This window comes from Ammospiza nelsoni, chromosome 7 (assembly GCF_027579445.1).
Source record: "Ammospiza nelsoni isolate bAmmNel1 chromosome 7, bAmmNel1.pri, whole genome shotgun sequence".
Taxonomy (NCBI): Eukaryota; Metazoa; Chordata; class Aves; order Passeriformes; family Passerellidae; genus Ammospiza; species Ammospiza nelsoni.
Genome location: NC_080639.1, coordinates 23,409,369 through 23,426,140, shown reverse-complemented (window position 1 = coordinate 23,426,140; position 16,772 = coordinate 23,409,369). Strand labels below are relative to the sequence as shown.

Here is a 16,772-nt window from a genome sequence, read left to right as displayed (position 1 = left end):
TTACACAAATAAGAGAAAAGAGTCAAAGTAACCATGTGTTAATCTGCCATGCTCATTAAATATTTATTCACACTAGCCTAACACTCCTGGTTTTCATAAATACTAGCAAAGTGGCTGACTTTTATTTCTAAGAGTACATGTACATTTCTTTATTGCCGATTTAGTCTTGCATCTGTCTCTAACCACAGAATTTAGCATCTCTTGCTTGTTTAATATGAAGGCTTGCTCAAAGAACATAAAGAAGTCTATGAAGAAGCTATGAGTCTCGCTTCTTTTGATTTTGCTTTTACTTAGAAGCTGACCATGAAAAATGCAGCAATAGTCAGTGGCTTTTTTTTTTCTTTAAGGCAATGCACATCCTTACATTCTGATGCATGAAGACATTGAAACATCCAACTTACCTTTCAGGCAGCTCTCTGAAAAACTGAATATAGCAAAGCAAAGAGAAAAACTCCTAAAGGTATGTCACCTGCAGTAAATTCACTTTTGTGCTGTGAGAACCTAAAAGATAAGTGAGATATTTATGGGTGCCTTTGAACAGAACAAGAAATACCATCACGTGCATTAATCCCTGGCGAAAAAGAAGATAAGACACCACACATGAAGTACATGAGCTTTGTGCCACTGCAGCCTGTTTAGGTGAACTAAGCATTATCTTTGGTCCTTCCCAGCGAAATCTCTGTTTGGCCATCAAGCTCTGTGGAACAGTTTTGACCACAAAGCAGGAGCTTAGTTGATTATTTATTTCTTACCTTGCCAAAACTCATAAAAGGGCTTTTTCTTTCTTACAAGAGCATTTCACATTGCAAACGGTCTCTGTGTTTTTGCAAGAAATGGAGAATCTGCACTCCAAAAGTTGTGGAGTGGGAAGTGAACAATCCATTGCTCGGGAGATGCTGATTTGTTTGGGTTTTTTAAATAGCCAGTGTTAAGATGATGTCTTTTCTGCCTCTCCTCATTGAAGTAACATAAAGATTTTCACTACAGCCTATTGAGTGTATTTTATATGCTGCTGTCAAGGTCTCTTGCCTATGTGTCATAAAGTAATAGCCCAGAATAGCTGGGAAATGCCTTGAATGCATTTTACATATTGAGAAAAGACAGTGACAGAAATGTACAAAGTGGCATTGTTCTTATTGTAAGTCATCTCACTGGTTTTTTTGAGAGCTGTCTTGTAACATAGTCTCTTATTTTTGAATGTGAATCTCCATAGCAGAGACTTCCTAAGGGTCTTTAAAAGACCCTTGTGAGAAATCAGGCATTAGAATTAAAGAGTCAATTTCAGGATTTATTTCCTAAGCTACAAACAAATTAATTGTGATAAATTCACAGAAACACATTTTTTATCAGAAATGCAATTCCCTTAGATCCAAAAGTAATTTCATTGAATTACTGGTGCTTACTTAGCTATCCTGAAGGAATCTTATATGAGACCAAGCCTTTGCAAACATTTTAAACATACTGCCAGCAAATATTTCTATACACTCCTATTCTATTTAAAATAAAGTCTTTTTATATTTTTTCTACATCAGAATCTGTAATTATAAGATGTCATTTCTTTCCTTATCTTTGCACTCACTTGCATTAAAACACAGCTGAAGGGTTAATTCTTTGATGGAACATCTTGGTCTATTTTTGCAGTTTGCTGTCTTGAGCTGGATAAAAATTAGATCTTATGGTTGCACATGAAGACTGACCAAGTCTAGTATTTCATAGTCTTCTTTCTGAATGCTTACTAAAGAACAATAGTTTTAAGCAACCTAGTCATATGAGTTAGGAATGAAAGGAAGGTGTGTTACCTGATCATCCTATGGGGAAACACTGAAATAATGTGATCTCTACAGGAGATTATAGGCAATGCATGAGAAGCTGGAATCATCATTTCTGGAGCTATTTTCCTAATGGAATGTAGGTTATTTTCTTTATCTGCATATTTGTTTTGTGTAGCCCATTGCTGCAGCTACCTCTCAGCAACAGGCATTTCATCTGGATTTTGCTTCTTCTATTCCATGAACAGAAATATTTCTGAAATACTTCCATGCAGAATGAACTATATAAGTCTGTCTGCATGGTGATGCATTTAAACCCAGGCACATTGCTATTCAAATAAGGTATTTTTAGAGGGGATGTGTAGAGATTTAAACCCATGCAAAGCTGGGTTGACCCAGCCTATTCTCTGTTCCTGTTACTAGGAAAAAGCATGGAGCTTGGGAAAGTATGTTTGACTGGACAAAGGCTGCCTTCTGCAGAGGCACATGGATATATATGCACCATCCTTCCAATGCAAGGAGGACCATAATGTTTGGCATTGTGTCTAGTAAACTTGCACTGATCTGGCAAGAATGATACAAAAATGTCCAGACAGCACAGCAGAGGCACACACACTTGTACTAGCTCTGGCTGTGTCTTGGCCATGCAATTCATGGCTACGAGGGAAGATATACAGCAGTGTTTCTACACAAGCTATCTTTTGATTGAACAAAAAAAAAAAAAACCACAGTAAGCCAGTGGAATTCATGCTTCAAGGGAAAATTGGACAACTCTGTGGAAGAGACATCTGTTGAGAGTTAATAAATAGACGGAAACTATTACTAAGAAGATCTGGGAATTTATTAACGGATATATCATGAATGTCTCCTGTTTCCTTGTACTTTTTTTTCCTCAGATGTCATATTTTGACATCTTTTAAACTGAAAATCCACCATCCTGTCACTGACCCAGTATAGTTTTCTTGTGCGTAATTCATAAAGTATTGGCTTTTTCAGGTACTGAAATTTGGAAGTTTGAATATTCTATTTTGAAAGCCTGTATTTTTCTAATAATATTCTATGCACAATCTGCTCTAAACCAAATAAATTATTCCTACAGCCATTGTCCTCTACACTGTCCTTGAAATTCAGAGTCTCTCCCATGGCAGAAGATGCTTGGGTTTATTGAAACCTTTTGAAACTGTCATTTGCTAAATCCAGTGGGATTTTTCAGTGGACTGTATTCTGTCCTGCAGTAAAATCAATAGAAATCCTGAATTGATTGTAATAGGTGCATGATTAGAGCTTGAATTTCAGAGGTTTAAAATGAGGGAGGAGGAGCTATCTTTTCGTTGTTTTCTAGTAGGTGGTCATACATGTGTATTTTATATGCTGCTGTCAAGGTCTCTTGCCTGTGTGTCATAAAACGCTTTGAGATTTTTTTTGTTCACATTTGTCTTCACTGAAAGAAGTGAGTGGCCAGATTGGCTTGGTGGTCAGTACCCAACTATATACATCATTACCAGAATTTTTCAGCCCTCTGCCCAAGAAGACCAAAGGTGCCTGTATTGCTGTCTAGTTTTGAGACCCTGGCTAAACTTTATTAAGTAGGAAGAACTGGGATCCAGACACTGTCTCAGAGCCAAAGCTGTGCAGCAAACCAAAAACCTTAGAGATGAGATGATGTCAAGCTTCTACTTTTTAGAACAGATATCAGAATCCTTGTGAACTTAATAAGACATGAAGCTAAAGTCAGCTCCTGTGACAAGAAAACATGCTTATGTTCCCATGTTGCTGGTTCAAGAACCTCAGTATTAAACACTGTCTGGAATTGGTTTGTCAAGAGTTTCTTGTGCCATAAAAAGGAGGAAGAAACTGTGTGTCAAGGATGAATGATACAAATATTATACATTTCAAAACTCTTCATCCTACAATAAATGTTTAGCTCTTTTGTGCAGAACATAGGCAGAGGAATGGCAGACATATAGTAGCCATCTTTGTGTTCTAAATTATAGGGCTAAAATTACTTATGTAACCAAGAGCAGCTACTGCAGCAGTCTTGTGGAGTTCCATGTTCCAGTCCATACCAGCTTCATTAGTGTCACTTTGTTTCCTGTCTTTAATGCAAAGAAAGCTGGACTTGATTTTTTTGGTGGCTGATAATATTGTGCATGTAGCTGTTATTTGCTGCTGGTACGGTGTATGCAGCAGGATTAGGCCCTAATATAAGATATAAGAAATTCTGGTATTGAAAGCCTTTTATCCTATTGCTTCATCTGTTTAATCTATCTCTACCCAATAATAAAGAAGAGTTTGTGGGGAAACTGTTAAAAGTCGCAGTTAATATTCCTTGAGACCATTTATAGTAGTCATCAGTTGAATAATTCATCAGTTGAATTGTGTTTTTTCTTGAAACTACCTGACCATTTGTTTGTTTTAGGAAGCCACTGAAATATAGACCATTATAGCACACATTAGGGAAAAATAAAGGGACCTGCCTTTGCTGCAGTACAGTCTGAGGGCTGACTGGCTGCGGAGCAGCTCTGCTGGAAAAGGGCTGGGATCTTGTTAGACAGCAAGCTGAGCATGAGCCAGGAGCGTGTCCTGACAGAAAAGAAGGGTAACAGCTCCCTGTGTTGTATTAACAGGAGCACAGCTAGCACACCCAGGGAAGTGAGTATCTCCCTCTATTCAGTGTTCACTGAACTGCATTTGGAATAATACACTGGGCTTAGGGACCTCCAGTATGGGAAAAACATTGACAAACTACAGTGAATTCAGCAGAAGCCCCACTGAGCTAACTGGGGGCTAGAGTACATATCCCATGAGAAGGTGCAAAATCTGCTCTTGTCCAACCTTTCCCCGAAGGTGGCTTTGGGGAAAGTGAACAGCATTCCAATACCTATATTCAGGTTATCAGGCAGATGGAGCCAGGCTCTTAATGGTGTTGTTGATGCCTAGAGAGGTTGCCTAGGACAGAGGCTAGACAGTGTTAAAGAGTAAAGTAGGTGTTTATTAAAAGGCCTGTAAAGGATACACCTTGGGCAGTCCACGAGCCCGGCCGTGGCTCCACCCAAGGTGGATCCCAACCACGAGTTTTCACACTTTTTTAAGTTTTGGTCCATTTACATATTTGAGTTAATTGTCCAATTACAGCTTCAGGTTATGAAGTCCCATCCTCCCAGATTGCTCTCCTCAATTTGCCATTGTTTACACTTTTTGGGCCTGAAGCTACAACGGTGTCCTCGGTTCTCAGGCTGGAAAAGGATTGTTTTGTTTAACAAAACTGTGAAGAGAACTTGCTAACACTTTATATGAAGTTCAGAGTTACATACTAATACAGTGCAGAATCTGGAAAATATGAAAGTTAAAACTTAAGGCATCAGTGCATGGCAGGAGGATAAGAGACAACGGGCAGATGAAACAGGAAAGGTTCAGACTGAACATAGCGGAAAACATTTCACCATGAGGACAGCCAGGCATGGGAAAAGTGCAGTCTTCATCCTTGAGAAATTCAAGTTTAAATTGAGTAACCTGATCAGACATTGTAACTGACCCTGATTTGTTTAGAAGCTAGAGAATCCTGGAAGTCCCTTCCAATTTCAATTATCCTCTGATCCTATGAAGCCTCTGCAAAAGAAAAGATACTGATTTGTTCATAATATATACATGACCACTTTGCTGACAGCTAATACCATAATGCTTAAAAGACCTGTGTGACATATTTATAAAATGTATAAAGTTTATGAAGCTTATCAAGCATTAGCTTTGTAATTTTCAGCCAGTTTAGAAGGGTTACCACATCATTGCAAACTGCCAGGCACAGTATTAGAAATCTTAAGATCATCAAGCTATGAAGGGTTGTGTTACTGAAAGATCCCAAAAGGTGTAATTGCTTCTCCAGTGTTTTGCCTGGTATCCTGATGGTGCACAGGAATGATGATTTCCATCAGCATATACTGATATGTCTTCACTGTAACATGGCTCTTCTCATGTGGCTTTCTTCCCTGCTTGTTTAAATCTTGTCCTCGCTTCCTGCAGATGTAGGAGAAATGGGGGAGAACTGCTGGCCATTTCTTCAGGGTTTCCAGTTATCTGAGGGCCTTTGTAAACCCACATGTGAATTAGAGAGATAAATTATGCTGTATCAAAGGCTCAGTGAGTTATTTTACTGTCCTTAAGATACAATTGTGTCTCAAGGGCAAGTACTATCTTTGATGAAAGCTTTTTCTTAGGTGTTTGGATTTCCAGCAAATTATGAAGGAAAACACAGGAGAAGCTGTATCTCCTTACTTTATGTTTAAATGGGAAATTGAATTTGACCTGTCAGAAATGCAAAGCATAGTAGAGTTAGGATTAAGGAGTTCTGCTGGGATTGAAACATGCCATTTTTAGACAATGTTTTGAAGTCGCTGAGCAGAAGAGGCTTAATCTGGATCTTCAAGATGCAACCCAGGTCTGGAGTTGCATTGAAGCTCTTACTACTGCATGGCTGTCTTTGTCTAGCAGGGTAGCCCCTACCCATCTGATCTCCAAATGCACAACCTCACCCTATGTAAGTTCCATTTGAAAATAAAACAAAAGATCTTGAAAAAGCACATGGTTGCTCCTTTCCTCTTCATCTTACCCTCCCTGTCTACAGACTATATTCTCATACATTCTTCTTTAAGAGTTAACCCTTTGGGCTTACTTCTCTTGCAGAGACAATCATGGGGCTTGGGGACACTTTCTGTGACACTTGATACAGTTCCCTAGATTGCATAAACTAACAACCATAAGGTTTTCATAGTAGCAGTTTTTAACTGTTGGTTGTTTCTTGAAAATTTTTGCAATTACTATCTTTCAACATATTAAAAAATTTTGTTTGTTATTTTCTTCTTTATTCCACAAAAATCCCATATAGTTAAAAGTTCCATGAATTCCTAGATGGATCATCGAAGTGGGAGCAGCCAGCGCTTTTTATTCCACAAATCTTTATAGGACTGAAATATTTGCAATACAATCCTGGTTATACATAAAGATTGGAGGATGAGAGGCTGGAGAGCAGCCCTACAGAAAGAGACCTGCAGTTTGGGTTGCTGGCAATTTGATAGGAGTCCACAGTGTCCCTTGGCAGCCAAAAGGGCCAGCTCTGTCCTGGGAGGCATCAGGCACCGCATCGCCAGCCAGACAAGGGATGGGATTGTCCCGCTCTGCTCTGCAGTGCTGTAGCCCCACCTCAAGCACTGTGTGCAGTTCTGGGTGCCACAAAAAGGACATCAGACTATTGGAGCATGTCCAGAGGAGGGTGACCAAGATGGTGAAAAGGTTTAAAGGCAAGAATTAGGAGGAGCAGCTGAGGTCACTTGTTTGTTGAGCCTGGAAAAGAGAAGGCTCAGGGGTGACCTCATCGCAGTTGACTCCCTCAAGGGCAGCAATGGATGGGGAGGTGCTGCTCTCCTCTCCTCTCTGGTGAGCAGTGACAGGACATGAAGTCACATTAGGGGAAGCTCAGGCTGGACATTAGGAAAGGGTCCTTCACTGAGACCGTTGCTGGTCACTGGAACAGGCTCTCCAGGGGAGATGTCATGGCACTGAGCCTCTCTGGACAATGCTCTAAGTTCTGTGGTTTAGGTTTAGGTAGTCCTGCGAGGAGCAGGGAGCTGGACTCAATGATCCTTATGGGTCCCTTCCAATTGGAGATAATCTAGGATTCTGTGATTGTGTGATTGTGTTCTTGGGTTTGCTCAATTTGCAGAATTATCAACATGTTCAAAATGGTATAAGATTGAAATTAATTAAATACTATTTTATGTATCATATATGCAAAATATTATACATAAAATGTTAATGTAAATGATATAGTAAGTGAATCAAGAAAGTATCTTGATTTTGTATAAACATGAATATGACTTTGAGAAAGATACAGTTGTTTTGAGTAATCACCTATGACGAGTTACAGCTATGTGTGGTGGTAGAAGGTCTTCACTATCAATTGAAAATTATTAATGTAATAAACAAGACTGATGCTTACTTGTGATGCAAAACATACATTTAGCTTATTATAGACTGCTGAATAATGATATTCCACAAGCCTCAAATTTATTAATTGTACTGGTGTTTCTAAAATTATTTTTTAGGAACAGTTAGACAGTGAGAGCATGAAATTGAAGCAACTTGAGGACAAAAGCAATCAAAAGGAAAGGAAGCTTTTATCTATTATTTCCAATCAAGATGATAAAATAAGAAATCTGGAAAGCAAATTGCAAGAATTAAATGAAGCACAAAAGGGTATACAGAAGCCAGCGTATAAAAGGGAGGTAAGATAAGAAACCAAGTAGAGATAAAATAAAGACAAACATTTGTAAATTATTACTGCTTTCAAACATGAAATGTTTGGAATTCATACTAATTATTCTGAAAAATTTATTTTAAATGTCATCATTCTATAATTACGAGGAAATTGTCAAATTATACAAAGCACATAGGGAACACCATTAAATACTTATTGGTTAGTTGGTATGTTAATTATTTTATGGTATGTATTGAAAATTATCATATTTGTCAAAACTCCAGATTAGCTCCCTATTTTTATTGCAGAATAGCATCCAGGGTGCTATTCTGTCCTTGTGGGATAGCTAGAGTGCAGTCATTGATGTGAATCTAACCACATATACACATATTAGCTGCCTAATTTAAAGTGAACACAGGTGAGCATAAGAGCGCAGCAACACAGAACTTGTTGCTATTAGACCTCCTAAGCATTGCTTAGTTTACTGTAGCAAGGACTTGTATCCTGTGTTGCTGGGTGTAAGGCAGCTCAAATGAATCTGCAGGAGCTGCAGCTGCACTTCAGCCTTACAGGTAAGACATGCCTGTGGTTATAGGCAATGGATCAGCTTATACAGATTTGTGAGCTTACACATCTTTGAAATCAGCTGATTTGGCAGGCGTGCTCAAGTTCGTGTCTGACTTGGAGCACATATGAACTACTCAGGCCATCTGGTAATGTAGCTCTAGTGGAACTGCAGCTTAGTGACTGGTTATTATGAAAACTTCCCTTAATGCCTGGCAGATGTAACACTATGTAATACTGGAGTGAACCACACGGTGGTAGTCAAAGTTAATAACTTATTTTAAAAACTGCTAGAACTCCTGACATATTAGCTTCCGATGTGTTCATTGAAATTTTCAGTGAATAAATTGATTTTTAAGAGGTAAAATAGCTTGGTAACAAGCTTATACAAAAGACTGAACCTTACCTTATACATGACTGAAAACTAATTACAATCAAGCAATATTCTTAGAACTAGTTCCATTTCAAGGGAGTATGAGCAGAGAAATGCCACACTGAGTTAATAAGTGAACCTAAAAGGAACTAGGAATTTCACACAAACTGCTTTTGTCATTTTGACAATGCTTTGAGAGCTTTCAACAGGACTAGGTGAAGGACTCCATGACATTTTTATTCATATCAAGGTGAAGCGCAAAATTAATACGCTAACGTGCTCAATATTTTCATCTTTTACTTCAAGGTGAAAAGTAAGAAAGTTGTTCCAGATAAGCCTGAATTATCTCTAGGGATCTCTGGTATTTCACCTGAAAGGTAAATACTTCTGCAGCATTTTTCAAATTTGCTTTTGGCTTTTCTGCAATTGAGTAAGGCCAGCTATTGCCCTCTTTTCTGCACAGTGCATTAAGAACTGGCTGGGCAGGGAGTAGGGAGGGGGCAGCATCGAAGGTCAAAGAGTTAATGCAGGAAGATAATAGAGCCAACAGCTATGTGGAAGCATAGCTGGGGCTTTACAAGTATGGAGGGCTAAGCTGGGAGGGAGGAAGATATCCACTCGGTTCAGCAGGAGGTTAAACTCCAGGAAACGGCAGTGGGTGTTAATGCTGGGGTTTGCATAAGCATTCACTGCCTTGCATTAACTCTTCGGGGCAGGAATGTACAGCCATTATGGATTAACTGATGGCAGCACAGCACAGAGCCTGCTGTGCTGCCAGGAAGCTCTCTGATAGGCAGCATGAAGAAATAATTCTTGGCCTGATCCATCCCAAATGGGATAGTTTGAAATGAAGTTTATCTGTAAGCCAAAGGCAGCAAGCCCCTGCTATGGCCAAGGCATCAAAAGCTGTAGATTTCCTCTTCTGCCAGTGATTTCAGAAAAATATTGAACAAAGTCTTAGGTTTGTATTTTTCATAGGATGGCCAGTAATGCCACTTTTAACAACTTTGCTGCAGTCAAATAGAAGATTCTCTAAGGTGATATTAGGGGAGTTATTAAGGGAAAGTATCAATTTCTTGCTTTCTTTTTATTCTCTTGCCTAGGCATCTGCTTTTGACCACTCCCATACTTAGGCTAGGTGAACCACATGGATCTTTAGTCTGGCTCACTACTCTTTTTATGATAAGAAAGAGAGGAAATAAGACTGTAATGTGAGAAAGACCTGTCTTTTTGATTTATATCTAAAAAATTAAAAACTTTTACCTGTCTTCTGTCCCTCTGCTCTCAAATAGCTTCCTTACTTTACTGTTTTCTTGGAAGGAGGTATGCGACTGGTAAGATTGCTAGTAATCTTATAGATTAAGATTATAGTATCACAAATGTCTAGCAAATTAAGACTGCTTCATCTAATCATAGCTATATTTTAAAGTTCTGAATAGAACCTTTTTTTTTTTTTTCTATTTCTTATTTATCAAAACTTCTGGAAAATCATCAGAATGTGTTAACAGTAATAATTTTAACTACTTCTGTACATATTTTTTTCAAATGAGATACAAATAGACATTTGTGTCTTCAGAAAGAGAAACACAACAGAAGTAGGAATACAGTCAGATTGCTGTATGAATAAGCAATAAAAAACCAATTCACTGGATTAAAGAAAAATCCCTTTTGAGATCTTTTGATGAAAAGATGCAAAAGAGAAGACAACTTGACTTTTTCATCTTTGAAGTTCATTTTATAAAATCCATTATATTGTGTTTAAAAATATAAATTACTCAGCAAGTTTATCAAAATTCCACAGTGGAATTCTATGGAAGCATCAGTAACTAAATAACAGTGCCTTTGCAGAAACTCACACCAGCATGAACTATTTTTACCATTCTCAGTGCAGATAACTAAATATCACATTCCCATATGATACTCTGGAAAATACATAATACAATAAATGTCTCAGAATAAAAAGAAAAGTTATATCATATTGTATGAAACCAGAGGGCATGAGTTGACAAACTCCTCCCCAAAATGCCAGGTAGACAGAGAAGGAAAGAGCCATAACAAATGCTTGTGTGTTCCTTCTTCTGCAGTCTGGAGTGCACTGGCAATGACAGCAAACAATGTTCATAGTGGCAGCATCTTATTTTCCCTAGAACTGAGGCGGAAACAGTACCCTTGGGAAAGATAAACTCTTCCACAAAATACCTGAAAGACTAAAAGAACTGAAACGCTGGATTTTTGGGGGTGGTCCTTGCAGGGTCAGTTCCTATGTTCAGATATATATGTGTATGATATGACTAAACAACTCTTTGACAACATTTCCTTTTCTTTTTTTCTGCTTGCTTTTACTGAGGAGAACAAAAAATATGTATACATATGTTGAGGAGCAAGATATCCAAGAAAAGTAGCTTATACTATTGTTTTTCTCTCGTTTGTGGGTGTGACTAGATTAAAGGTCACAACAAGCTGAATTGGTTGACTCTTTAATTTACAATTTTGATCTTCCAGAGAGAATCTGGAGACTATTTTCCAGGACATGAAAGAAGAGTGTCATCGAATATGTATGCTAGCCAGAGAACAAACAGACCAACTGAGTATATTTAAGATAAAGCCAGAACCTGAAACTGGTAATATCATACTTAAGCTCTTATTGTGATTCAACTGTTTGAAAGCTTTGCTTTATATTTGAAAATACTGCAAATTACACATACATAGAAGTACTTCCACTGTTTACCATCTGCCTTTTTCAAGTCTGTTCACATGGTGCTCAGTATTTCACCAAGAAAACGCACCGCCAGTTTTGGCATTCTATGACGAATGCTCCAAATCACATGCTATAAAAGACAGTCATCACATCAATGGCTCTTGTAATTGTTTTGTCCCTTGGAGTGAGAGGCAGGCACTTACTACATGTGATATCCCATCGTACTGTGTGAATGACAGCACTTGCTTGCTTTTAATTTAGCTGTCAGTTCAAAAGATGTCTGCTATGAATGCCTCTAGCCCCATATCTGTTAGAGGAAAACTGCAGGACTGAGGAGAGTCAGAGGACTTCGTTTCTAGACTTCCTTGTGCAGACTTTTAAATACTCTTTTCTTATATGGGACAAGAGCTTAATCCAATACTTCCTGAAGACATAGGGAAGGCTTGATATTTTTGAAACTGTGAGAGATCCCGAATGGCCAGTTCTGGTAATGCTTACCTTTAATACAATGTAAGCTCTGGGTAATACAATGTAATACTATGGGTATTCTCTACTAACTTTCCTTAATAGTAGGATCAGACTCAATATATTAAGTGATTTCAATAAACACCTGCCAAATGCACACAGCTGAAGCAAAAGGTGCTGATTTCAGCATTTGATTTTAATTTAGGTCATCCATTACTGAAGTTTTGTTACATGAAGCATTAGCAGGTATCTCCTTGCTTCAAATTGCTCTGAACTGTATTGTGGTAGTCTGATTGTATGCTAATAACGTTATTATTTGAGGGTGGGAATTTTGGGGGAAGTGTGTTTGGCAACTTACTTTACAAGAATGGTTTTGATTCCCAGCAAAGTGCCTAACTCAACTGTGTGATAATCCATACATTATGTAAGCATTATAGATAATAAAAAAGTGCTTAAATCACCTGTGTGTAAAGGTATACATGACAAAAGCTATATAGATTTAATGTTTGATTTGTTACTTCCATGTTCCACTGCCAGAAGGCTGCTGTACAATCAGTTTTTTACCTAAGTTACTCTCTGACCTGGTTAGGAGTAACCATTACCGTTTTTATTAATATAGTGCCAAAAATGAAGGGTGAATTCTCAAAACAAAGGGAAAACATGGTCCCATTTCTGAATAGCTATTCAGTTTAAATATTTAACTAATTTGGAAACCAGTGGGAGTTGGGTACCTGAATACCTTATAAAATCGTGCTCATGGTGCCTTGCATGTTCTTGGCACTGTGTGAAGTGGTTTGGGTTCCAGCTTCTATTTCTGCCAGAACACTTCAGTGAATATGCAAGTATGTGTTAAGAGTATGGGACAACATAATTTTCAATAAAATGAAAGTGTTTATAGCCATGAATCAAAGAGAAATATAATTACTGGAAGGGAGTATTTCCTTCTATTTCTGTTCTGATAGTTTTTGTGTCAGAACTGATGTTTGTGAAAGAGAACTACAACTCAATCTGATTTTAAAGAGAAAATAAACAGTTAAAAAAGCGGGGAAGTAAGAAAAAAAATACATACACCAACACCACATTTTTAATGACTATATTTCAATGGACTGTTAAATATTTTCTCCATTCTTTCTTCACAGAAATACAGTTTTCCATGCCGATACAGTGCACAGATAAAACTGATGAACAAGCAGAAGAGCTTTTTAAGCCTCGGGTTATAAAGGATATAAATAGAGGTGCATCATGCATCACATCTATCACACCAAGAGGAGTGGGCCAAGATGAGGACAACAACTCTGTAGAATCACTTTCTAAATTTAATGTCAAGTTTCCACCTACAGACAATGACTCTGCTTTCTTGCAGAGCACTCAGGAAAAACCAACAGTTCCTTGTGCTGGTATATCTGAAAACATGCTTCAAGATCATCATTTTAACCTGGAGCACAGAGACCGTGCTGTTAACCTCAGTAAATTGGAACCTAACTCATTTGAAGCTCATGGCATTGATCTCATGGCCTCAGCTTTACACAGTTTAACCACTGTTGACAAAACAAACCTCTCAGATCATGCAAAGATGCCCATAGAAAATATCTGTGACAAACCATGTTTAAAAAAAACAGACAGTGGTTTCACATTTGTACCTAAGCACACAAACCAGGGTGTACCTGAAGTCATTTTTTCTTTAGAAGCTGCTGGAACAACTGTCAGAGGTCCTCATCAGGTATCTTTCTATAAATATTCTACATTTCAAAAAATTATAATGATTCAGACACATATTTTGCAAAGATCTTTGAGACTAGATTAATATATTCTCTAAGAAAGCTGATCAGTCTGTTTTTAAGACAATGTCTCTTGTCATTTCTTCTTCCTAATACTGCAGAATGTGTTCAAGATCCTTTCCCAGTGAAATATCAAGAATATAAGCAGACATAAGCACTGGATGTTTTTACAAATTTCAGTTCATCTAGATATTAATTGCTTCTATATCTATTTCAAAGCTGTTATTAATCCTAAATTGCCCCCTAGATTGCTTTCTTTCTACCCTTGATCTCAGTTGTATAGGGCACACATTTGTTTTAATTGTTTTTCATGTACAGCAGAGAATTGGAAAAATGAACCAATTAAAAAGCTAAACAGATAAATACTTCCACTATGAAAAAAAAGCTACTTTTTTCCTCAATATGAGGTATCAACAACATCCTATTCCTCTGCTCTAAGAAGCTTAAATTTTTGTCATTGTAGGAAGAAAACATAATTATTTTTTTGAATGAAGGAAAGATCACTAAAATACTTTATTATAGGTTTATGTATGTAATTTGGGCTTAAATTTCACTTACAGCCTGAAGTCCATGAGAGCTTCTGAAAACAAGGCCCAGTAGCTGTAATGCAGTAAAACATATTGGCGTGTTCTGACACTCGTGTCTCTGAATACTTTCCCTCTTTTGTGAAACATCCTGTCTCAGATGAAAGCTCGCAAAATTATGGAGCTTTATAGACTGATTTAGTGTTTGTTTGGTTTTTTATTTCTGTGGGTTTTCTAGTACCTTGTGAAAGGACAGATTTTCAAGAATAAGCAAATAGTGATAATTTGGAATTCTGTGAGGGTGGAATTCACCTATTTTAACCATTTACATGGATGAAGTTTATGTTCTTTCCTAATGACAAGGTACATGCAGCAGAAGAGCTTTACCTCTCCATTTGGTCACTGCATGACTTGCAAAACCAGCATTTAGAAAGTGTTGTAGGCCATTATAGCTTTAATGTTTTCTTCTACTAAAAATTTACCCAATCTAGTTTAATTTTCTATTGCAAACCACTTTTTGAGTGAAAATTTTAAAGCGTCGAAAGATTGCTGCTATAAGCTTGATTTCTCAAAAGCTATTTTAAATATCTATTTGTAATGTAGGAGATCTCAATTCTTTACCAACTTATTAATTACAGTTTTTATTGTATTTTTCATTGGATCCCCCGTTAAAGTTGTGACTAAGTTAAACAAATTACCACATTTATTTTACAGCTAGTAGAATTCCTGTGGAACTGCAAAGAATTCACTCCATTGCTTGTTACTATCCTCCTTTTTTGTATTCCCTCTCCAGCCTGTTCTTTTACTAGTTAGTCTGTGTATTCATTTTTCAATAGATGGCACCCTGCATTGTACATTACAGCAAGTGAAACAGCTGGTATGTGCTTATAAATTGATAGGGGAGTCTGCAGCTTAAAAAAGTACAGAACAGTGGTTGAATAGCAGCAAGCCCTTGACCACTGGTATTTCTGCAAAATAAGGAAATTAATTTGGAGCCAGCATTTAAAATGTGAGTGATCTGTTTTGTGGAGAAAAATGTACTAATGCTAGCACGCAGAGAAAAAGAAAGCTAATGGTGAACTGTTAAGTATTTGAAAGTCATATCTACAATAGCACTGCATTGATTAAAATGTTATTTCTTATTCAGAAGTTTGCTTAAAACAAGCCAGTATTGCTTGAGAATCTGTTAAATGTACATCTGTGTATATCAGTATATTTAAATATCCATCACCTTTATTCAGCGGCTTTCAAACTAGGTTTTAAGTATTTTTCCCAATTAATTGGACTCAGCTCTAGAGGTTTTCTCTGACTGTAAGTTTAGCTAAAGATTTGGTCACAGATAATATATATGTAGATTAAAAGAGTACTTTTTTTAAAGTTACTTGTATACATGCCCTTTTCACTGTGTTAACCTTAGCAAAATTTATGTATAAACTTGTTCTTAGTATTTTTACCACCTTTCTAGGGGGTGGTTATGCTGCTTACAGCTTCTATCATCCCTTCCAAAAATGAAGGAAAAGCCAAAAAGGAAAGAATTATATACCTCTTTTTTTTTTTCCTAGTGTAGATAAAACTTTCAAGTATTTACTACATATGTTAACTTATAAAATGGAAAACCCCATAAATGCAATAGATTTGGCAACAGCAAGTTCTTGGAACTGCTCTCAGTTGGTGTAATAAATTTAGCTCTTTCCTTCTATGTGGATACTAAATCTAAAAACTCAGTACTGTTTTCTTAGAATGTAATTTAAAAAAAAACGTGACTGAAAAGAGCAGTAGATTAAAATAAACATGGATATTAGTGAACCTAGGATTTTACAGACTACATTTAGCTGAGACTTTCATATAGATGCACATGTTTATTGGTATTTGCAGTTTGAGGGAGTTGTTTCCACCAAAAATACTTCTAAGTCTGTTCATGATTTTAAAAGCAATTCAGTAGTCTATTAATCTCAATATTAATGTTTTTGAAATGGAATGTGTGTTTAAATAGATCTCTGTTCTGACAAGGATATTAAGCACAAGCTTAACGCTCAAGAAATGGAAGTTAAGTGCCTGCGTGTGTGGGTTGCTGGATGGGTACCTCCCCTTGTTATGTTTCCAAGATGCCAAATAGTTTTTACAATACTATTTTATCTTTTTTTCAAACAGGGCTTTACATCATATCAGAAACAAATAATTCTAAACACATTCATGGAGTGTGTTTAAGTGTGTTAACTTGTTTAAGTGTGTCAGTGTCTAGATAGATTTAATATGCAATTTACACCAACAACATACAATAAGTAGACTCTTTGAGCTGAAAAAAGTGGTGTGATTGCACTTAATTACTAATTAGTCAATTTAATTATATG

At 37.1% G+C, this 16,772-nt stretch overlaps 1 protein-coding gene across 2 annotated transcripts in view; it reads left to right on the top strand.

The window, feature by feature from the left end:
- The window catches only part of TANK (TRAF family member associated NFKB activator), a 29,109-nt gene that overhangs the window by 8,788 nt on the left and 3,549 nt on the right, over positions 1–16,772 (top strand). For both annotated transcript variants that reach the window (XM_059475951.1, XM_059475950.1), the window contains 5 exons: positions 348–460; positions 7,868–8,047; positions 9,263–9,333; positions 11,459–11,577; positions 13,259–13,839. In XM_059475951.1, the coding sequence (XP_059331934.1) occupies positions 348–460; positions 7,868–8,047; positions 9,263–9,333; positions 11,459–11,577; positions 13,259–13,839 (1,064 nt within the window). The remainder of the gene's footprint in view (positions 1–347; positions 461–7,867; positions 8,048–9,262; positions 9,334–11,458; positions 11,578–13,258; positions 13,840–16,772) is intronic.